This window comes from Argiope bruennichi, chromosome 6 (genome assembly GCF_947563725.1).
Source record: "Argiope bruennichi chromosome 6, qqArgBrue1.1, whole genome shotgun sequence".
Taxonomy (NCBI): Eukaryota; Metazoa; Arthropoda; class Arachnida; order Araneae; family Araneidae; genus Argiope; species Argiope bruennichi.
In genome coordinates this window covers 137,492,888-137,517,856 of record NC_079156.1, presented here as the reverse complement: position 1 = coordinate 137,517,856, position 24,969 = coordinate 137,492,888, and the positions used below count along the sequence as shown (strand labels likewise).

The following is a 24,969-nucleotide window of genomic DNA, read 5'->3' as shown; positions in this document are numbered from 1 at the left end:
TTATCATGACATATATTTTTTATTTTAAAATTAGGCGCCATAACAATGAAAATGTTACACGATACTGATTTTTTTAATGATTAAATATTAAATAATTATTCAATTCACTTTAGAAGGTGTTATTTTGGGATGTTTGTGAATTCAAAAACTTATCTTTCACTAAGTTTCAAGTCAATGCATCTTTCAGATGATCTCTAAACATTCTTACTTTTAAAATTTTTACTATTATCTTGTTCAAGAGATTACATTATTTAATATCTATATCTGATTCAGGATAAGTTCTTTCAATTTAAATTTATTCAATGCAAACAGTCTCTGGTTAAAGAAATGTATTTTAAATAAAAGTTTAAATTATCATCATGTTTTCCTGCTGCATTATATCTCAGATGCTCCATTATATGAACATAATCTAATGAAATAACCATGCTCTTCAGTTGAAGTAATCCTGAGTTTGATCTTGCTGTTTATCAAAGTGATTCAAGATTACAAACAACCATCCTAAATCATGAAATAAGCTGCAATCCCAACATGACATTTGTGAGCAAAGTAGGAATTTGCATCTTACCCATTCAGAAATTTAATCACATTCTTTCTTTCTTTTTTATTACATTAGTTGGTATTTTTTTAATAAATAATTAAGTATTTTACAAAGATAATATACCTCTCCACTCTTTCTGTCAGCGTCTCCAAGTGAGAAAGAGTTGACAGGAGACCTTGACGACACCGAACAAGATAAGCAACATAAGGGGCCCTTTTCCTATAATCATCTCTCAGGGATTTAAACAGCTTTTGGCATCTACAACAATGAAGTACACATTGATTTTAAACATTACGAATCGTCTTTTATAATCATATAAAAGCAAGGAAAAATGTGTTAAATCAACAAGCAATTTTAAAAACATTTCATTTCTCTGATGCAAGATCACCAAACAGGATAAATGCACCAAACAATAAGAATACACATTCAAATTAAATATTATAGAAAATACCAGCAACTTTTAAATATATAAGAAATTAAAATGTAGTTTCACTTATAAATGAAGTTAAAATTATTTCAGTGGAAATACTATAAACTGAATGTATTGAAAGCTACAGTCTGTTTTATACAGTATTGGATAGTCCAAACATCTCTTCAATAGTGACAAAATAGAGGCCATTTAGTAAAGAGCAAAATCTTATGTTCAATTTTAAATCAAGTTAAGATGACAATGTAATGCCTAATTAATTAGTTTTTGTATTTTTGAAGTAAAAAGAAAAGAAAAAAAAAATTAATTTCAGATTTGTAAAAAAAGTAAAGTAAAACTTTTATAGAAACAATTTTATAATGAAAAAATTGCATTTCAATATTTATATTGCTACAAATTTTACTACTGAAAAAACACAGCCACTGTATGTATATATTTATATATATAATTAAAGTTGTTCAGACTCCTCGACTTGGTGCTACTACCACTACTATTATATAGCTATTACTTGTCTATAATGAAAACTACTTGGCCAAATTCACTCAATTCCCATACATATGTTCTCCTGAGGATGCAATTTTGAATTTTGAAAGAGGAAAAATGAAATTCATATTTCAGCAGCTAGGGAAAGAAATAGCACTGCAGAGAAATTAATTTACATATTTCTTAATATGTCTAAAAATCATTAATATGCATTACCATGTGACAATGAAACACACTCCTACAATATAAATGTGTTCCAACAAGCAATAACATTTATTGCAATCACATGAAATTAACTACAGATTAGACAGCATGACTTAAAAAAACAATATTTGCATAATTATTGCTTTCACAAATGGAATCACATTGTCATCACAGATATAGTTTTATATGTTTTCCTTCACCTTTCCAGAAATTGCATTCGATGCGCAACACATTCCATGGAAGAGCATCATTCACTTGGAGGTGGGATAAATGCTGCAAAATTTTGTCACTTCAGACAGCTAAGTTTTCACCTTTTTAATTATCTCCCACAGTAAAATTTAACAGAATTTAAATCAGATGACTGAAATGCAATGATGTTGGAGATGACTTGTTAATCATAAAAATGATCTTAATCCCCTGCAATCCTTAAAAAGTTTTGCCATAACAATGCTTGAACAGGTACGTACTATGTGATGTGCAAGTATGTACTATTTTGCAAGAAAATTGTGGTATGAAGACAATTTCTCTGTTGGAATGATGGAATAACAATGTTTCAGACCATGAATACATACATAGCCAGTAACAGAACACATTATTGACTCAAACATATTTTTTTCAAAGAAGTAAGGATCAATATTGAAAGATGAGGTTACATCTGGAGTATACAGCAGAACTTACAAATGAATGTGAGGATAAGCATACAATCAAACATAGCAATTATGAATGTTGACAACATCATTCAAATGGAAATGCATCTCATCACTCTAATCCTGCCAAGACTATTCTACCTTCAACAAGCTATCAGCATTCATTTGCTTTCATCGAAGCAATCAATGTTCATGAAAATATTTTCTAGCCCCTATCATCACCAGAAAGCGATTCCAGGTGCCATATATCTTAATTGAATGAAACTTCAAGATATCACTCTGCACACAAGGATGTATAACATGTCCAATTCATACAAAGTTATTTTGAGCAAGTGCATTATTGCTACCAAGAGCACTTTAATACTCTCTGTTATACTCTGCAGTTGCAATTGAGATGGTTTGCAGTTTTATCTGAGTTTAATGGCAAATGTTTCAATTTATTTAAAATGTAAGATTATTTTTCGAAGAAATTATCAGAAGGTCCATATATAAATCTTTTACCTGCTGAATTGCTTTAAATTCAGCAAAAACATTGCTATTTCATTGACAAAATAACTTAACAAGAATACACAATATCTTAAAATCAGTTTTTGTGACACAATACTTGTTTGGTAAAAAGATGTTTCATGACTCTTTATATAAGTAAAGGATGGAGGTGAGATGGATGATGTGCATGTTACGAAATATATAAATTGCTTACTCCACAATGCTATTTCCTCCCCTAATGGCCAAAATAGGAAATAATTTTCTTTCTTTCATAAACTGACCAAATCTAATGAGATAACTAAATACTTCCTATTTAATTTGGATCAGAATATATTTCTGCTTGTATGTATGTGTTATATATAACTTCAAACAAGTTAAATGATTAATTTACATTTATGCTAAAAAATCTCTCATTATTAGCCTGGCCATGCAAATTCTAAACCCGTGAGATGGTTTCTGTTTAAAATGAAGTATGCAGAATGTAAAGAGAGTTATCACCAGGGATGTCTTTGATTTACATCGTACACTTCTGATTTGAAACAGAAGCTGGTCCGAAATCAGCCACCAGTATAAAGCTTGCACAGTTGGGTTAATAGTCAAAAGATTAAATACAATTAATTAATAATTGAATTATGTATGGTCAAATTTTTCCTTTTGAAATATTACTTAGAATCCAGTCTCTATTACAATTTTAAAGTAGTTTAATAAAATTCAATGCTTAAGGAAAAAAATTCAGAAATACAACACAACACACACAAATTTACAACACACTTTACAAAAAATTTTAATAATATTAACTGGAAGGGAATTCAAAATGTTTCTTTGTCAACCACTGTAATTTTTTTTTCTCAATTTATGATGACAGATTAAACACTTATCAATACAATATCAAATCCCTTTCAGTTATCAAAAACAAATAATGAATATCATCAGCACTGCAATATTCTCTATGACCAGTAAAATAAATACAAAATTACAAAAAAATAAATTATGACTAACAAACATCAATTGACATATAACACTCATGATGAATAAACAAAATCTCTTGATGATGATAAATTAATATCAATAGTATTCACATAAACTTATAATTGTTAAATATACAAGCACTTACCCAATATCATCAAACATGCGAACACATCTTAAAGCTTCATGCAAGTGAGCCATGAGTGGTCTTTGCTGCAAGTTAATAGCTTCAGCTAACAAAACTTTAAGGAAGGCCACTAATTCATTTTCTTGCAGCCGCTGCAAGGCACCAGATATGGAGCGTCCTCGAGAGTGGTTAAGCCAAGGTAATGTCTGAAGGTCTGCTGAACCAAGCACTAACCTTAGTTTGCATTTAGCATCTGAAAAGATGGCTGAATTCTCCATGTTTACAGGATCAAAATTTTGAAGATTGCCATCTAAAATGGCATTATCGGATGCATTGCTCATAGTATCAGAGTATTCTGAAGCTGAAGATTTTGAAGTTGTGCTTGCAGCTGTAGCTGGAGATTTTTTCCGATATTTGGCAAGAATTTCATCACTGGATTCTGTAAAACATACCCCCACCCCAAATAACAGTTAAATTAACCAGTCTTAATTTTTCAAAAATTATTTTGAAACATTTCACAACTTAAGGACGAAATTATAATTTATAGGTAAAAATATGCAAGGCATGCAATGTTTTACAATGATTTTAAAATTGTAAATTTGAAACCAAATATTATTCTAATAGATAAGACTGGAATGAAATATTCTTAAGTAAACAGTTCTCAAAGGCTATATTTTAATTATTTTGTTTAAAAATGAATTTGCTAATATTAAAAAAAATATAAAAGTGAATACTTCATTAATTATCATACTCACTAATTAGGAAATGGAAATAAAAGTAATCAATGAAAAGAAAATAAGTAACAACTGCACTTTTTTTTATATTATATAAACACACACACCAGCAAATATTTTACAAAAATTTACTTCACACAAAAATAAAGTAAATAAAGATGTAATGGTAAATAATAGGAAAAGTTTTTTTTATTTTATTTGTTCAAGTGTTCAATATGATATTATTTTGATTTACTTTATAAAAGCTGAATTATTCTAATATAGTTTCAGATTTTTAAGATTAGTTTTAGATTGTAGTAGGGCTGAAGCTACCAATGCTGAAACTTTTTTATTTCAAAGATAATTACAATTGAACTTTTAATTAAACTAATTTTATTAACTCAACATTTTATTTATTTTACTGAACAAAATCTAATGAAAATCTTCTTTAAAAGTGATGAATCTTTTTTTTTTTTTGCACTATTTTTATTTTATTTAGAATATCATACATTCTGAAAATACTATAAGTTTTTACTTCGATTTCACTTTACAAAAAGTAAATGCAATTACTCCATCTAAACATATAATAAAAACGAAGGGAGGGGGAATTGTTAAGTAGATAGCACACTCCTTTTCCTTGATGGTACTCTCAGTACCATCAAGGACAGACTATTCCCCTATTATATGACCTTGAATACAATAGGAAAAGATACCATAATAAATCTGACAATCTCATAATGCTTAATATGGTACTTATTAATTGGATTTTAAGCAATTTTTCATAGATTTTTAAAAATTTTATTTTTGCAGATTTTCCAATTCTCTTCTCGTGTTGATTCATACATTTTGCTGTTGCATTTGAAATTATGCCTATAACTTTCCTATACACTGCCTATAATTAAGTCCTCCTATGTAACTTTTAAAGCATTTATCTATTTGTACAATCTTAGCCATAGTTTTCAATGAAAACACATTTTCATACTGCAATATTATATAATAATAATACTAATAATAATGGAACCAGTGAAACCATATAAATCCACTTAATTACTACTACTTTTATTTGTCATATAAAACTACTTAAAAAGATATGAAATTAAAATTAATAAATAAAAAAAATAGTTTAAAAGTTAAGGAAAGGAAAAAGGAACATGCAAGTCTTACATTACCTAAAAGTCCCAAGAAAGCTTTATCCATCCCTAGCTGTATGATTTACTACATTGTACTTACTTCAGAAGAAACTTAATTTTCAAACAAACAATAGTATTTATATTTATGCATCCGTTCTCAAATGTGTAATATTCTAAAGTGGGTACTTCCCACTTCTTTGATGAATGATTGAATTATATTTTGATGATTGCAAACTTCTTTTTTTTTTTTTCAATTTTTTTTCCTTAAATATTTTGTGCAATAACTCATAAAAATACATAAATCTACTGGAATACTTTTGATATGACATACATTTCTTTTATTGATAAAATGCACATTTAAAATTGCTTTCATTTGTATCTTAAGTAAGTAAATTTTAAAGAATATATAAAATAGAATTTTCACATTAAATTTTTTTTTCCTCTGCTAGTTAAATAGATTATTCAGAAACTTAAACTATACGTAAAAAAAGAATGTAATTAAAACTTAGTTGTTAACTATATGAATTAACATTATTAAATATTGGAAATTTTATCATAAAAACACATTGCAGGTAAAATTAAGGGAAATTTTATCATGTATAGTTATATTTTGTAATATTTCATATATAAAAAAAGCAAAAAGGAGATTTGTGAATTTACATACTGTGTTTATAGTTTGGCATCCATCATAAATCTCAGCTCATAAGTGGCAATTTCTGATTTTTGTGCACCGATAACGCCAAAAATGATTGGTTCATTTTTGGGAAACAAATATTTTGCAAACATTTTCTGTTGTAAGAAAATTCCCTCTATTCCTTTCAGTGGTCAAAATTCTATTTTTGAAGAGCCAAACTTGACATGTTTTCCTCCTCAGATATGTAGGAATGAATATATAATAAATGAAAATTCTTTTCACTGAATTTTAAAATATTTTCTTTTCATTTTGATTTAATTTTGCTGTTGTTGTCTTTTAATGTTAGAAAGTACATTGCTATTTGACATATTGCCAAACCAATATATATATATATATATTCAAAATAATGAATAAATAAGACTATTTTTTTAATGTAATTTTAAAGTAGAGCATTTGTATAAGCATTTTAATATACTTGTTTACCACATTTCTATACTAAAATACTGCATTTCTCTTCAAACAAATCTTTGGAGAAGACTGAAATTTTCCTTTAGGCTGAAGTGAGATAGTTAAATATATTTTATGTTTCTACAGAAATTGGTGAAAATTAACTCAAGATATCTTTCCCTTTGGGCTCTGAATCTCTTAAGGCCATTGCTGAATTTAATTTTATTTAGTGAACACATTAATTCAAGTTTAAAAACTTGCCGTTAAAAAAAGTTATCTTGCAAAAAGAAAGCTTTATTACCAAGTTGTAGTGCTCTCATTTCTGCAAATGAACTTTGAGATTGTTGATTTCCAGTTCTCATATCAATGTCATTCAGGTTATCTGTATTTGGAAATAAGAAGAAAATATTTTATAGAAAATAATAATAATATAGATAAGGGGATGTTTAAGAACATTCAAATTTTTTCCTACCTTTATCTCCATCTGATCGAAATTGTTGTGATTTTCGATTTCTCCCTTTGAAAGTGAAGCGAAATCCAGATAATTTAAATAAACTTCTTCTATGCTTATCGCCTCCAAATTTGTCATCCATTTCCATATCCTAAATACAAACAAAAATAAAAGAAACATTTTTATATAACTAATAATTATTGCTAATTGACTATTTTACATAGTTACAAAACATATAAAAATTAACTAATTAAAAATATTTTTTATAAAATACTTAAATTTCTAGCATTTAAAATTTTTAGTTTAACTCTAAAAAAAATTTATGTAAAATTTTTTACTTTAACTCCACAAAAAGAAAATGAAAAGTATTTGACTTGTTTAAATGAGTGAAATAAATGAAGAACAATTAATGTAATAAATTTACAGTTAACAATGTTATTACAACTATTAAGAGAAAAAAATAAAATTTTCCTTACAACAGAATCAAAAAAATGTTTCCAATACTTAACATATAATAACTTAATATATTTTAATATTTAATACATTTATTTGATGAATATTTGTGTTTCATTCAGAAGAATAGATAGAATTTATTTATTAATAAAACTATACATGAATAAGATACACACCAAAACAATATTTCGAATCCTAATAAACAAAAAGTGAAAGTTCAAATTTTTTAATATAATTTTTTTATATATTATTTAATTAAAAATATCATTAAAAATAAATAAATAGCATTTTTTTCACGATTTTTTCATAAGATATAGGTACACAGCATTCCAATTTTTGTTAATAATCAATAACTTCTAGAATTGCATATATATATTATATCATATATATTTAATAACACATAAATATTGTCTTAATGTTAAAACAAAACAAAATTTAAGAGAATTGCAACTCAAATACTAAATATGATAGTGATATATAATATGTAAAAGCAAAGGTATTGCGCACAAAGTTGTACTATTTCAACATCAAAATAGGTAAAACTTACATTATATTATATAAAACTGCAGGTTTTGCTTTTAATTTTTTTGGCAGTACTTTTTAAAGAAATTTTGATAACAAAGTAATGTCATCACAATAATTATTAAATAATATATACATAAATTCCAAGCAACATAGGTATTCAAGATTATTATTACTGTTCATTTTTATGTCTTAAGTCTCTTTATAAAACATAAAATTCAATCAATTTCACCCAATAAAATGTTAGTTAAAAAAAAAAAAATTATGTTAAGCCACAATAACAATGAACACTGTTATTGTGACTCAACAGCTAATTTCTATACTTCTAGAAGTAGATATTTAGTTCCAACTGGAAACTGTTTAACTGAAAAGAAGAATTATATTTTAAGTTGTTTGTGTCAATAAGTGTATTTATTGAAAAAGTTATGAATTCTCATATATAATACTCTGATCATATTAATCATATTCAGTATTCTAAAGCATATGATAAAAAAAAAATGTACAAATGTATATTTTAACGAAAAATTTACAAAAAATAATATATCAGTGCATAATTTCAATTTGCAAACACTACCTTAACATCTATTTTTGAGATCCCAAATTTATTGTATAAAACAAGACCTTCGATGTTTCATAAGCCAGTTTTAATTGCAGATGAATGGATGCTACAAGGTCAAATATATTTTACTAAGTAAGATTGTTAGGATCATATAAATTAGGGCCATAATAGGATCATATAAATTTTTATATTAGAACATATCAAAAGTAAGAACCTGTCATTAAAAAAATACATTTATTGATTCAAACTCTATAAATTATAATTCTTTCCACCCTTTAAAATATTTTTCCAATACAAAATTTAGCCATTGTAAGATAAGCCTGGATATCCTGTATAATATACAGTATACTGAAAATGAATTTATGCCACATTTCAATTTCATGTTTATCTATGAGACATTTATCTCTTTTAAACATTACTCTTACTGTATATTACAAATCTGATTTTTTTCAAAAGAACTATGAATGATTGAATTACATACATTTCAATTAAAAGTCAGCTATCATTCAACAATGAAAAATACGAACCATATCTTCTGTGCTTTTATGGAAGCTGATGGATTTTGATATAGCTCCACTAGAGGCTGCTGGGGCAGAAATGCCTTTCATGAGTCGGGAATTAAATATATCAGACTGATCTGTGGTAGATGACACAAATGTGCTTTGTGTTCCACTGCTAGAATTTCCAGCCAATGAGACAGCACGGAACTGGGGACAAACTTCTTCAGGGCCAAAGTCTTGTAGTTTTCGCTTGGAGCCTCTTTCACTGGCTGAGTGTTTGGGTTTAAAAGAATCATTGCTGATGGAAGATTTTGATGCTACCTTACAGGAGAATGGATCAAAATCAGCAGTTGGAGTTCCAGATGATATTGCTGAATCTGTTGATGCACTGGAGGTGGATGGCAAGTTCAATGTACGAGTCAGGTCTAAGGAGAGTATATCTACTATGGATGAACGATGAGTTTGCTGTGAATTTTGCATGGATACAGTTTCTTGTAGTGAATCCAGTAGTGTGACACCTGATTCTTGATCCCCAGCATCAGGCAGTTCACGAACAGCTAAGCTTACACGACCTGATGAATTGAAAAATATTCAGTCACAAATTTTGCATATTGGTAAAGGAGGGGGGAATGTGGAAATGAAGCAATTTTGAAACTCTCTCACTTAATGACTAAGAGATTTCATGTAACATAATGGATGATGAATGAAAATAGACTGGTAGAAGAAGATGTTTGTTATCCTATCATTAGTTCAATGAGCATTTTCAAAAGAATCTTATTCATTCATTCCAAAAGATGTATAAAACATTTATAAAAACTCTTACTCTGTTTATGTGTATTTACTTATAATAAGGATGAATGTGTGTAAATGTATGTCTGTGTGTTGGTTATCTACAGAATGTTTAATACAGAGCTATCAAACTTAATATTTTCAAGAGAGGGAATCTGTACCAAGAAGCAATTTATTTGAAATTTTAATTTATTTAAAAACTAAGCAATTGTGGTGTTTTTCTGCAATAACTCCCAAAACACATTACATATACAAAGCTAATTCATGCATCAGCTTAAAATTTTTTTTTTAAAAAATTTTTTTTTTTTTTTTTTTTTTTTTTTTTTTTTTTTTTTTTAAATAGCATTTTTTTTGCTGTATAAATATTTTTTCTATATTAAGTCAATTCTTTGAAAAATAGTTTGAACATATTTTTAAAGAAGAACTGAATGAATATTGGAACACCAAAGTTATCAAAAAAAAGTCAGTATTAAAATTATTTTTTTTTCATTTCAGTTCTACAATCCAAATTACTATCCCATTCATAACACAAATCATTAGATCAAGCAGTCAATCAATCAAGCAGATTTCAGGAAAGCAAGAGATATAATTATTTAATTCTGGTAAGAATCCATAAAAGATTAAAGTTTATTGAAATGAAGAAAAAAACAAAAAATGTCACGTTGTTTTAGGTTAAAAAGATGACATTCTTTTAAAAGGCTAAAAATAGTAAAGTGTATCAATTTTTTAATGAAGCTAGGGGAAACTAATAGAAAATAAGGGAAATGTATAGAAAAATGAACAAAATGGTATAAAGCTTTTAAAATAGTATGAATTATATATCTATCAAAAATTCAGGCTTAAAGATATATTACTGAAAAATCATTCAAAACCAAGTTACACAAAATAATTCAAATCTTAATGAAAATTAATTCTGGTAAACCATTTGGTTGCCAAAGGCAGCTAGTATAAAATAAAAATAATACCTACAGGATGAATGGCTGAAAATGATGCACTAAAAAATGAATGCAAAAAAAAAGGATAAGAAGAAAACCTTTGACGACCAGCTGATTCAGTGAAATATTGGTTATATTTAACTCCAATTAAATCAATTTTCATGTACATGATTCTACTAAATTTTCAAGTTATAGAGCTGTATTATTTTAATTGTCTTTCATTTGTCCTCTTTAATATGTATATGATTTCTTATGGAGACCAGCCACGTGACATTACAGTGCTATTAAAAATGTAATTGTGTAGCTTATCTGCCTTCTAAATTCCATGATATTGTAATTTCATCTTTTTATTTGTCTTATATATTATACAGATATCATAAATAAATCTTTTTTTCATAAGTTTCAACAATAGAAGAAAACCAAACTATGAAATATTTCCAAAGAAATGAAAAGAGTTAACATTTCAGGATAAAAAGGTAATCTGTTGCTGAAAATAAGGCTATATCTGTATATTTAAAAAATTGGAAATTTAGGAAAAGTTTTCATGACTAAAAAATTGACATAATTAAAAAGACAACTGCTAAATTTTGAAATGTCAATTCACTTTTGAGAAATAATATTTTTAAAAGTTTTCATGATAAAATGTCCAAATTCAAATTAATTTTTAATTAAAAATTTTAAAGAAATCGCCCTTAGGAGCACATTTCTACATTTCAAGGTGTATACATATATAAGAAAGTTGGTAGCTGTAAGTCAAATAACCTGGCTTGTAGAGGGTTCAACACACACGCATGAATGTGTGCACGTGGACATACACACACAAATGTTTAAAAAAACTGTGTTAGAAATATCATTCATTATCGTGACTGGATTTAAAAATTTATAAATGGACAGTCAGATTTTATTTCTGTACTTTGTTTGAGCTGAAATTAAATTTAACATAGTTCTAATTACGAAAACAGGATTATATAATTTGTCTCGAAGCTTATCAATGGTGGTGGTGGTGGAGAATTATTCCCTTTGAAATGTGCACAACAGAATAATAATCAAAACAGAAAAAAAAATTATCTACAGATTTTGACTACATATTTATAACTGCTTACATAGTAGGTTATTCAACTAGAAGAAAAATAAAGATCTGACAGAGGGTTTTGTTGCTCAACTATCCATTGTAGCTATAACTGTGCGTGAAATGCCATGCTACCAAGTATTTATTATTGCTGATGTTTGCAATTTTGAACATTTACTGTTAGTTTTGATGCAAAGAGCACTTAGCGATGGTTTTGTAAATAAACATTGTTCTCCTTTCAATGCCTAATTTTTTGCATTTCTGTCTCAATGCATAACTTCCATACATACGGCATATTTTAATAAGATGTACCACTCCTAAAAGTTTATTACATAACTGCAATTCATCCAGCATCACTATTTTGTAATAATTATTATTAGGCTAATTTTTTAAATGAAAAGTCCACAAAAGTAGATACACACACAAAAAAAATTTAAAATTAATCACACAATGCACAAAATAAATAAATAAAAAATAAGTTTGCAAATGCCAGAAACTTTTTCTAGAAACCATTTAGACACTTAAGAAACTTTACATTTCTCATTTCTAAATTCCTTTTACAAATCAATTCTTATTCTAATTTCAAATATAAAACTCACCAGCTTAAGGGTGCATAAAACAAAAATCACAAAAATATAATGAAAATAAAATAGATCTAGACATGTTATAAAAAAATACAAGGTACTTTAATGCATATATATAAATATTAAATAATATATATATAGAAGTATAAAGTGGGGAGGAGGAAATAATCTATACTAAAGATAAATGTGTGTGTGATTATTATCCAAAAATATCATTGCACAAATATAAATCTTACACCACTACAAAGTTTAAAAAATTGTCTTTTTAATGATACTAATTTAATAGTTGTGAAAATTTTTGCAGTTTTTTTTAAAAAAAGTATTTTGTCTGATTTAAACAAGTTTCATCATTGCCTGGAAGTACAAACCTTTTCATTGTTTCAACAAATACTTAATTGCATTTTTTCTTCTATTGACGAAAGCTAAAGAAGAAGAAAGCTGTTTAGTGTTTCAGTAGTTTACAAGATGAGCATAAATTCAGAAGATGGATGAACCGGATAATTAATTTTTAATAGCGATGAGGCAGTCTCCATTAGAAAGGTTCATTTATCCAATAAATAGAGCTTAAACAAGAAATTTATAATGTGGCTTTGATATCAGATAATTTGGTGGGATCATGAGCATGGAGTTTTAAAAAAATGATTTATTTAAAATCAAATATAACCAGTAGTCCCAGAGAACCAGTTGGTCACTTCAGGCAACTCGATAAAGAAATAAAGAATATAAATTTTTTAAAAAAATTGGCATAATAAAGAAGGAAAAAAAAATTTTTTTTGGCAGAAAGTTTACAAGAATGAGAGGAAGAAAAAAAGATATTAATGATTAATGATCATTTTCAAATCCTGAAAGCATTTCACAATTAGGGAAGCATATATATTTTTTTAAAACCATGAGTTAGGAAATAGTCTTTTTCATCCATTTCTTTATTTTCATAATTATTTAATTTTTAAATAAATTTTGATTATCCAAATTTTGTATCACACAAATAATTTTAATCTTTGATGAACATTTTTGCAAAAGGGGTGAGGTGGGGGCCAAAAGATCTCATGGTATGTAAAAATTTGATTAAGGAAAAAGTCCATGCCAATTTTTACCTGGCTCACCATTTCTCTAGGATAATTTTCTTAATCTCATTACTGAATAGAACACAAGGATTATTGAAACTGAAATCCTCTGCATTACGGCAGATTTTGTAAAAAAGATTTGTTGCTTTTAATATCTTTTGTGGGCTTTAACCTCTAAGAATAATAATAAAGAGAAATGTGTGTATATTTGCATTCTAGAAGGCATATTATTAGACCTAAAGCTACCAATTTTGAGAAACATTTTTGATTGGGGGGTGAGGAGGGAATGTACATCTCAAAGCAATATTTTTTTGAAATTTTAATTAAAAATTAAACTATATTTTGGCATTTTCCCATAACTTCTGAAAATATATTTCTTCAAAAATAATTTTCACTCTATCTTAAAAATCAAGCAATTATCATTTCAATGATATAAATTTAATTTCTCATCTTTAAAGATGTTTTTAAATATCTCTTACAACAAAATTGCTGTATATGAAATTGTTCATTACTACTATTAATATTTCATCCTGTCCCCTCCCATTATTGATGATCAAGATATGAAGAATTGGCTTATTTTAACATACTAAATGGATTTTTATTTAAAGCATACTTCTAACAAAATGATTGAATACTATGGGAATTACAGCTAAGGTTGAACATTTTAAAAACATGCTTATTTTTAAACACTGTACTATTATCATTCTTTTTACTGAATCAGAGAAATTTTTGTTGGATAATCCGCTGAAATACTATATAAATTGTGATATATTTTGTGTACATCATACAAAATTTTGATGCTGAATAAATATTCTTTCTTTGTATTTTTTATGGAAGTTCTTCAATTCAGAAAGCCTGTTATTAAATTTAATACTTTTCTGATAAAATTAAAATTTCAGGTGAAATCACAACAAATTAAAGAGACATATATTGTAATGAATATGATATATAAGGCTCCTAAACAGTATAAATTACATGACTATCAAAGTATGAAGAATATTTTGCTGAGAGAACCATTAAGACTAAGTTATATACAAAAGATTCAAATGAAATTTAATGCAATCAATATATAATTTAATATTTCTTTTAAATGGGAAAAGTTGGCAGTTGTACAAATCTGGGACAAAATGTCATTTTTTTTTATTGTTTTGGGGCTTTTTTATTATTTGGATATAAAAATCTTTCACCAAAGGGCCCATGGTTCATCAATCCTTCATTATATTTAGCGATTGATCCAATAATTATTAATGATCCTGATATGCAAAATATTTTGATAAAAATTTTAAGCAACTTTTATTTTTATATATAGTAATTAATAAGCTCTAGGACAGCAAAAAATATTTTAATGCATTTATGTATTACATCTCATAAAAATGCCAATATAATAAGCTTCCTAAAAATTCTTACCTAAACTTTGCATGCTACTTAGGCTTTCCTCGTGGGCTGCTTGACTGACCTCAGGATCAATAGGTTCCCTGTAAAAAAGATATATATGTATACATCTACTTATTAATGAATCTCTTTAATCAGAAATTCAAACCTTTGGAATATTATCTACAGACAATAAATGCAGATCTAGAAATACATACACAATGTGATAATTAGAACAATAAACAGTTAGAAAATATCAACAAAATCATTGGTACTTAAAAATTAAATGTCTCTTATATAGCTTTGATGGTGACAAATTATTTTGTTCACACAGATGAATCACTGACAATTTGCTACTAAGCAAAAATAAAATGAAACATGAATAAAAAAAAAATCACTTTACTATTCAATATTTGATTTCTTTAAAAAAATTAATGAAATTACACTTTATTTTGATGAAGATATACCAAAGAATAGATTCTACAGAGAGTGAAACATTATTGCAGGAGCTATATCTTTGAGCATTTTTTATAAGGCTATCTTTATTTCTCTCAAAATTCTGTAAAGTTCAATTTTTTAATACATATTATTGGTGAATACAAACAATGCACACAGATGTATATCAGGAAAACTTTCTTTCTAAAATTTGTTCATAAAAAGTTATCACCATAGTCATACATTTATATAAAAAATAAATAAATAAAAATCAAACTGAAAAATACTTAGGCCTCGAGAAATTGGTCTAATTTTTTTTGGTAAAAATCCAGATATTCAAATTCAAAAATGTAAAATTTAGAATGCTAATCAGCAGTAAAGGAAAAAAAAAAGTGTTAAGAATTTAGGTTTTACTGATTAACAAAAAAAAAAAAAGTATCAATTTTTCATAAAACAAAGATCTACTATTGACAGTTTTAGTCACATCTACTCTATTTTAAAAAAAAAAATATTTCTTGTATTTTAAAATTGAAATGTATTTAGTAGACCCATCATATTTTTTATATGTGACTAAGACGCTTTAATAAAAAAAGGTAAAACTAAATAGAATTTTAAATTGAAAAATTATTATATAAAAGACTAAGATTATACACAAACTTATTAAAAATTATTATAAACATAATTATAGACATTATGTACATAAATAAATCATACATAATGAAATGACATAATCATATATAATGAAACAGAAAGCAAAAATCTTTTCAAATAAAAAATCTATAGTTCAAAATGTTAACTAACAGAATTTTTTTTTTATTTGACATGCAAAATCCTGGAAACCTCCTGAAAACATAAAAATCTCATCATTACTTTTTAAAACTAAAAACATATATTCTTAAATTTTCAAATCATCCTTTACATTAACATCAATTCTTTTAATTACAGTCTATATAGTAGTAAAGCTTTTTGAAATAGCAAATAAATAAATAATAATTTTGTGAAATGACAAATAACTACATTCACATTTAACTATGTTATTCTGCTCTCTATCTTGAAGACACCAGGAAATCTACCCTCTTGTTTTAGAGGGTGTGACCAAAAAATATTTCTAATATAGCAGAAGCTCCTTTAACTAATGCTCTTTTGCAAGATTTACACATTGTAATGCCAGAAAATCAACCAGTGGCAGTAGATTCATCAAAAGTTTTTAATAAAAAAAAATGACTTTCTAGATATATTTAGAAAAATATTTCTTCTTATATAAAGTCATTTCTTCAACTTGTGCTTCAAATATTTTATTTTCATTGTCAAAAAGGTTGTGATGATACTGTAACAAATTTTGAAGTCTCTAAAATGAAGCCCACAATTTGAAATTGCTTTGACACTTCAAGAAAGCTAGTTAGCTTCATTAAAAAAGAAATTAAAAATCCAGAACACAATACCTTAGTATATGCCATACCATACTTTAGTACATGCTATAAAAATTATTTATTATGTATTTTTAGAAGAAAAATTAATGATGATAATAAACAATCACGAGAGGAATGATAATTATTTATTTTTCTGTTTAGTTTATGATTTTAAAATTTGAGAATTACAAATTCTAATGAACATTCAAATATCTCATCTATGATCAATCAATTTTTGGCACATGCTTAGTGGAAATGAATAATCTTAAAATTACTAACATATAAACACAATTTTTTATAGGCTATATAAATGTAGGGTTCTGATTTATATTTATTTAAACAAATCAGCTTTAATAATTGAAAAAATTGAAAGGATACAATATTTAAGAAAGGAAAGTTTGATGAATAAAATAAATCACAGTAATTCATAAAATTTTAGAGAATTTAATTTTTTTCTAATACTGGCAAAAACATTTTAATAGATGGGTAAATATTCATAATTTTTTTCTCCATAATTATCTCATAAGTAATGCTCAAAGTAAAATATAATAACATTTGATTCTATGACATACACCCAAATATTTTATATTGAAAAAATGGTGCATTTTAATCCTCTGAATCTGTATTAGCATTGTATGCAAATTTACAGGAATCAACTTTCTGTCTTAAATATCCTCATTCAATTATTAAAACAGAAAGCTGATTTTCTTCAAAAATCACTATATATATATATTTTTTAAAAAATTTCATATTTATTCTATGAAAGTGAACAAAAAGTGTACAGATTTAAAACATTTTATTTTCTTTTGCAAATTTTTATAAAAAAAAAAAATGATTTTCTTACACATTGCAAGTATTTTCCATATCCATACATAACAGATCAGGAACTTTAAAGCAATCAGAATCAGAATCATACATAGATATGTTCTCTCTCATATCCCCTAAAAATTAGCATAATTTTGATTAGTTTTCAATTATGATTAGTTATGTTATAATAAAATGTAAAATTTTATTCAACTAAAATTTTTTTTATACACATCAAACTATTTAAGCTTAGTAAAAAATATTAAAAAACAGAGATAATAGAAATTCTACGGATATATAAAGGGGTAAATAATAACACTCAAAATAAAAACAACCTCATTTTAAAATTAAAGGTGATGAGAAATTATAACACCATTTAAATATATATTACCAAACTATTTCTAATATGATCGTTAAAAAACATATTGAAACCAAGGCTTAACTAAAATATGGGTAATAACCAAAGTAGGGTTGAGCAGATATATATTCGAATTGCTATAAGAATAAACCAATATGTTAAATTTATATTGAATGAAAGCAGTTAATCAAAATTTTTACAATACAATATATACCTCATCTTAATATAAATAAAGCTTTTAAACTGGTGCATTATCAGCTAATTGTACCATAAGTAATGTGCGCTGTAAAAATTGTTCGAAATGCTCTACAAAGCAGACTATAGTGCATACAATTATTTCTTTGATGATTTTTTGCCACTAAGATAGAGTTTTTAAAAATACATTTAATTAAGTAAAACTAAGCAAAATTTAAAATATTCTTCCTTATTATTTTTGAAATATATCAAAGGAAAAACATTTTTAAACCAATTTAAAATTCAAAAATTAAGCGTTAAGTCTTACCAATTTTATATATATGGGATCTGTCAAATAAAAAAATAATTACTATGCAATACATATCTACTATTCATTTGTTATTGAAACAGTTTAATTGTGAAGTCACCTTACACAAAAAAATCTTTTATTAAAAAAATTAAATATTTTTAAATTTTTGCATGCTTTTATTTCATATTTAATAGAAATGTCTAATACTTTCTATTAATTTGACATAATTTGAAGATTTTATAAACATGATTTACAAACAAAGGTGAAATATAATAAAAATGCGAATGGTAATGCAGATATTACTTCTTTTTTTAACATAACATTATAGCATTATTATGTTCCAAACAAGGGTTTTGGAATATTTTCCCCTGAATATTAACAAAAATTTCATTTTGCCATTTCATTTTCTGTTTTACATCTATTTATATTTTCAGAGATTATTGTTTTTTTCTTCTTCTTCATATATAGATGAAGATATAGAAAAACATTTTTGTAATTAAAATAGGAAATAGTAAAAATATTAAAACTTTGCTTTTTAAGAGGAGAGGGTACTAAAAACAAGACAATTGTGTACAAAGCTAGAATAATAGTTTTTATGTTTTTAAATTATAAGATTATTTAGCAAATTTACACTGACTGTATTTGTAAAATACATTACAGGGGAAGGGGAGAAAAGAACAATAAAGTGTCAATGAAAAAGTACGACTTCATCCACTATTGCTAATCATATAATATCTAGTTAACATTTACTTAAAGTGGAGTGTCACAAAACTAATTTTAATAACAAATAATAAAAAGAAAACTATTACTTGAACTATAAAGAAAGGAAACATTTATAAAATGGAGATATTTTACATAAACTTTCAAAATAAATGCCTAAATATGTTTGTTTTTTTATCATTACTTTCTGGGAACATGGATCCATCAAAATTTGTTTGTTCCCTGGAAAAGTTATCAGATGCAGGCATTTGTTGAGCATTCATGAAAACTGGATTGTCACTTGTGCCAAATGCCTCAGATAAAAATGGATCTATAAAAAGAACAAAAATTTATTTTAAATTCAAAAAGAAAGGAAGAAAGAAAGCAAAATAAACCAAGTCTCAATTAATTAATACAACTTTAAATTGTTCCAAATATTAACTACAGACAGATAATACCACATTTTTACAAAAAACAAACTATTATTTAGAAAAGATATGCAGTATAGTTTTTAAAACCTCTTAAGTGGGAATTAAATATTTTTTTGAAAATATTTTTCCATTTGTGTACTCTGAAGAGTATACTATATGTGGTCCAAAAATTCTCAATTTACACATATTTTAAATTTAAAATATGCTTCTTTAATACAGTAATAACAAGAATAAATTAGTGAAATTCAGCTGAAATTAACTGAAATTCAGCTTGCAGTATAGAAAATAACACAAAACATGCACTGAATTAATTTTAACCGATGTTTACAAAAGTAAAATATTACACAAACATTTTAAACCCGGGAGGAGGGGGAGAGAAGAAAGTGCAAATAAAAAAACCCATCCCTATAAATAGAGTAAAGTCTCAATTATCTGGTTCTTCTTACAGCTTATTATCACTAACAGGCAAGTGAGGAGCATTAAAAGGGTAAGGAGCCACTGAATGCAGAAATCAATGACTATGGAGTGACATATACAATAGATTACTGCTCTGATTTTGAAAAATATTTTGTAATGATTGTTACATAACACAATTTATTTTATTTAATTCTGTATATTAAGAGCAATAAACCTAAGTTTTGCTTAAAGGCATTCTTTTTAAATGGACATCTACTTAGCAGGCCAGCCAGCAATACAACCATTAAATAAATGAAACACTGTCATCTTTGAAATGATAAATGTTTGTAAACATTACAATAATAAGCAAATCAAGAATGAAATATAAATAATAACATGCAAGTTCAGTATAAATAATGTAGCTCAAATTGATGCCCAACTTAATGGATGCATTGTTTGAATGGTTGTTAAGATAATTGATAGCTAATGTTCAAAGAAATATGTAAATATAGTGGCATTTCATTTTAAATAACATAAATTTGATAAAATATAGTACTGATATCAAAAGTAAATGATGCAAACACTATTTTTACCTTTTTAAATGTTTTTAAGTAACAAAACCTGGTTCAATATAAGCTGTGAAAATTAAAATAACATTATAAAATTGTAAATTTTACAGCTTTAAAAAATCATAAAAGAAAGCAGCAGAAATGGTCTCCTCAAAATTTTATTGTATATTCTCTGATAAAAGTGTTATCCCTCTTTAATCATGCATTAAATTGTAGATTTTGTGCATGGATGCATTATTCACTAATGCTTAGATTTTTATTTTATTTTAATATAAAAGTGGTATGCTTCTTAGTATAATAAAGAAATGTTGGAAATTAAAGATTTACCACTATGCAAACTGTTTTTGTCCTTGATGTCATGATTTATACACTAAATTTTTGACTGATTACGATGTGCACAAACATGTACTTAACACATGTGTCTTGTATTTATATTGTTTAGTTTTTTGTAGAGTCATTCTTTACCTGGCTAGCTTATGTCTTTAGTTGAAACCAAGGTAATGGCTGTTAAGTAAAAGATATTTTAAAAATTCTTTGATGTTCTTTCCTGAGCCTCATAGCCACTCAACTTTGCTGAAATTTCTTCCTCAAGAAAACTGGTAGTTGTATGTCAATTATATGAAATTAGTGAATTATAGTCACGAAAGAGCTTATCAGTAAGTGATCTTTGCTTATTTTTTTATGGTGATTAATTGCTGAGACACAATTAAAATTCAAGTATTAAAAAACTGAATATGTATTTTGGATTCCCTTTTTCGAACAATTAAAACCAAAATCTGACAAAGAGCTAGAATTGTAGTCATAAGACCACATACCAAATTTCATTTAAGTCATTATGCTTACATTCATGTAACAATGTAGTCCAACAACCAGATTTCGCATATTTCCAATTTGTTACAGCCCAAAATTTTAAATGCCAAAATTTTGCTGTAATTTTTATCTAACTCCTTACATTTTAAAATTACCACATTCAATTATATTCAGTCAGACTTCCTATGAAACCATATCATTCAAAATTTGACATATATCTACAAATTTGAATAAAAGATCATATATCAAATTTCATCCATTTAGCTCAAAGCATCTTTTAGTTATTGTGTTCAAAGACAAACATAATTCCAAGAATACATTTTTTTCAGCTTCAGGGAAATCTGAAATGTGGAGATATCACCAAAATTTTAAGTTTGAATTTTTTGATGATCGCAATGTTTTCCCATTGTATATTTTATATATGAAAACTAGAAGACTAACAACTTTAAAGGAGCACTTAGTTGCTATCACAGTATTTACCATATTTATATTTTCTACATTTTAATAATTTGAAGATTTCTATCAAATTTTGAATGAAAACTATTTATAAAAAGTCTGGTTGTCTGAGTACAAGTGAACACAATTTAAAAATGTAGAGTCTGCATGTCATATGTTATTCTTAAAATATTTTGTAAAAAATGTGAATTTTTTAAAATATTATTCAAAAATTGATTGAAATTATTTGTTTAGTAAATGCTGTTTTACCTCTCATTGCATCAGAGTCTAAGATATCTTTCCGTTCCATTCTCATATCATCTGTGCCAGTTGCTAATTCACCATCAACTTCTGATCGAGCAGTGTCATCTGATCTAGCAACACTTGCTGTATCATCAGTATCAATATCCTGGAGTCTCTCAGTATCAGAAGCCAGGACATCAGTGCTCCAGGCATCACTTTGACTAGCAGTTTCTGAAGTATCTAATAAAGCTCGATCCAAGCAACTCTAAAAATAAAAAAAGCATTTATTACAGATTGTCAAGAGAAAAGGTTCAAAAATATAATGGAAAAATAACAATTTATTTAAAATTTCAGAAAAACGACTTTTATTCTATAAATCAATAAGAATACCTGTGACATTTGTGATGATATATCAGATTGTTCCACTGTTTCAGAATCACTAGCAAGAACATCAGTGCTCCAAGTATCACTGACCATTGATTTTGTTTCATCTCCTAAAAATTGCAGTTACTAATGTTATAATATAGCAATAATTTAAATGCATTTTTTTCCCCTCTCAAAATAACTAGATGCATCTGATTGCTATAGTTAATATAAAATTTCCAACAAATACCTTCCATCATGGGATGAATTTCAAACTTTCCAAATTTATCTTCAATATCTTCTTGATTTTGTTTGCTATTGGGAGGTACTAAATCGAGAGGTCTCTGTTCACGATCTTCACCTTCAAGTTGAGATGATGGAGTGTCTCGGCCACTAACATTCGGCGTCCCTCGGCCACTAGAAAACATTTAAGAAATATCAGTCTGTTTATATATAATACTGTAAAAATTACTAATCAAAGCATTATTATTTATATTCTTCTGAAAACCTAATGTTTGTTTTTATTATGTAAAAAATGAAATGTTTGTTTATATTAATGTTTTTTTCTTTGTTTTGAAAACACTAATCATAACTTTATAAAATTTCAAATATGAGAATGTGCATTTTAAGTGATTAAATTATGTGCTTAGCATCTTGGTTTTTGCTACCATAAGAATAATTTATTCATATTAGAGATGATTTATCTATGAACAAACGGATCATCTAAATGAACGAACTGAACTAGGTCAAAATTTTCTGAAAATGTCTTTTGATTGTGAATGACTGTATGGGTCCAGCTATTCTCAGTCGCAAATAACTGAGTGGACTCTACTATTCACATTCGCAAATGACTTTGTGGAACATGCTATTCTTGATTGCAAACCACTTAGTAGTTTGCACACAGGAAGAGCGAGAAGCAAGAGGGAGTTGGAAGGGTTGCAATATCACTAGGCAAAAGAAGGACAATTGACTTTGATAGGATTGACAGCTTTATAGGAAGATTTTTTTTCAGTGATTCATGCTTTCTCCCATCACTAATAAATGAATTGGAGGTTGCAAGAGGGATGTTGATCCCATTGACTTCAGAGCGCTGTGGATGAAAGGCGATTTATTGAAATGGGGGCAGGAAAATGCGTGTACTTATATAAACTGTTAAAAGTCCATTTTCAGAGTATAGTTTAAAAAAAATGTTTGCAGAGAATATGAGATCATAGAAAAAAACTTATTTTAAAAACTCAAATTTCAATTGTGAATCTTTTAAACATGTTTTAAATAAAAATTGCCTGTTTTAGAAATATTTCATCATGTTCTAATAAAATATATATATAGTCGATTTTTTTTTTCAGTTGTACATGTTCTTTGATATTTAAGATAAAATTTTGAAGAAAATATATTGATTGGTTTTTCTTAAATTACAAGCATTGTTAACAAAATATATATTTGGCAAGTAAAGACATTACATAACTTCTTTTGTAAACAGAGGATGATATGCATTGATTCGCTTGCTTTAATAACATATTTGGAAGCTTACTTTACACCTATGTAATAATATGCAGGCATTACTTTTTTACCACCCAAATAAGTAATATAGACATTTTTTCTAGCATTCAGTTATTTTTATTTCAATTTAATAAGTTTCAAAAGAAAGATAATTAGAAAGTATTTTTTCCATGATTTGAAAAATTTATTGTAACAATTGCAACTAATTAAAAATATATAGGCATTTATTCTTAGTGGAACATAAATACTATATTGGAAAAATTCTCAAAAAAATATTTTTTTTTCTTACAATTGATTTTTATGATATGCTATTCTTAAAAATAATTTCAAAGCCATATTCGTTTAAACATGTATTTAAATTTTATTTAGTAAGAAATTGTTTCCTACTTCCTTCTGATCTATAATTTAATAGACATTTATATCAAAAGGTAAATGTTATGTTTGTTTTCTACAAAAATTGCTAATGTATTTAATGGTGCAAAAATAATCAATTAGGTCAGAATTCCTTTCAACTAATTATATTTTTGTATGATCTATTTGTTGTATGCAAAATTTATATCAAATTATAGACTTTAATGCATATGCTTATCATTTTTATTATTTCACACTGAAAAGGGAAAGAGCTGAATGATATATGTTTATTTAATTTGATTTTCATGGAGCACAAAAAAAGCTCTAGTATTTGGCTGGAAAAGTCAAAACTACACTGGTGGTTACCATATGTATGAATGTTTTCAATTTGTTTGTAGATAGTTTCAATCGGGAAACATTTTTTTTTCTTTGTTACTGCTGTTATTGTTAAATATGATGAATCAGAGAAAAACAAACTCGAAAAGTTTATTTAAAAATTTAATGCACCCAAAGTCAACTTTTTTGACAATTGTAGTTTTTAAAACTTTCAAAGAGTTTAAGGAATCTATTCATTTTATAACTC

The 24,969-nt window shown here is 26.5% G+C and overlaps 1 protein-coding gene across 2 annotated transcripts in view; it reads right to left on the bottom strand.

Moving 5' to 3' along the window:
- The window catches only part of LOC129972191 (GTPase-activating protein and VPS9 domain-containing protein 1-like), a 53,405-nt gene that overhangs the window by 5,501 nt on the left and 22,935 nt on the right, over positions 1-24,969 (bottom strand). For both annotated transcript variants that reach the window (XM_056086221.1, XM_056086220.1), the window contains exons 9-19: positions 22,786-22,952; positions 22,563-22,666; positions 22,200-22,437; positions 19,494-19,619; positions 17,788-17,884; positions 15,136-15,203; positions 9,315-9,859; positions 7,275-7,404; positions 7,104-7,184; positions 3,900-4,317; positions 662-796 (exon numbers count right to left, since the gene is read on the bottom strand). In XM_056086221.1, the coding sequence (XP_055942196.1) occupies positions 662-796; positions 3,900-4,317; positions 7,104-7,184; positions 7,275-7,404; positions 9,315-9,859; positions 15,136-15,203; positions 17,788-17,884; positions 19,494-19,619; positions 22,200-22,437; positions 22,563-22,666; positions 22,786-22,952 (2,109 nt within the window). The remainder of the gene's footprint in view (positions 1-661; positions 797-3,899; positions 4,318-7,103; positions 7,185-7,274; positions 7,405-9,314; positions 9,860-15,135; positions 15,204-17,787; positions 17,885-19,493; positions 19,620-22,199; positions 22,438-22,562; positions 22,667-22,785; positions 22,953-24,969) is intronic.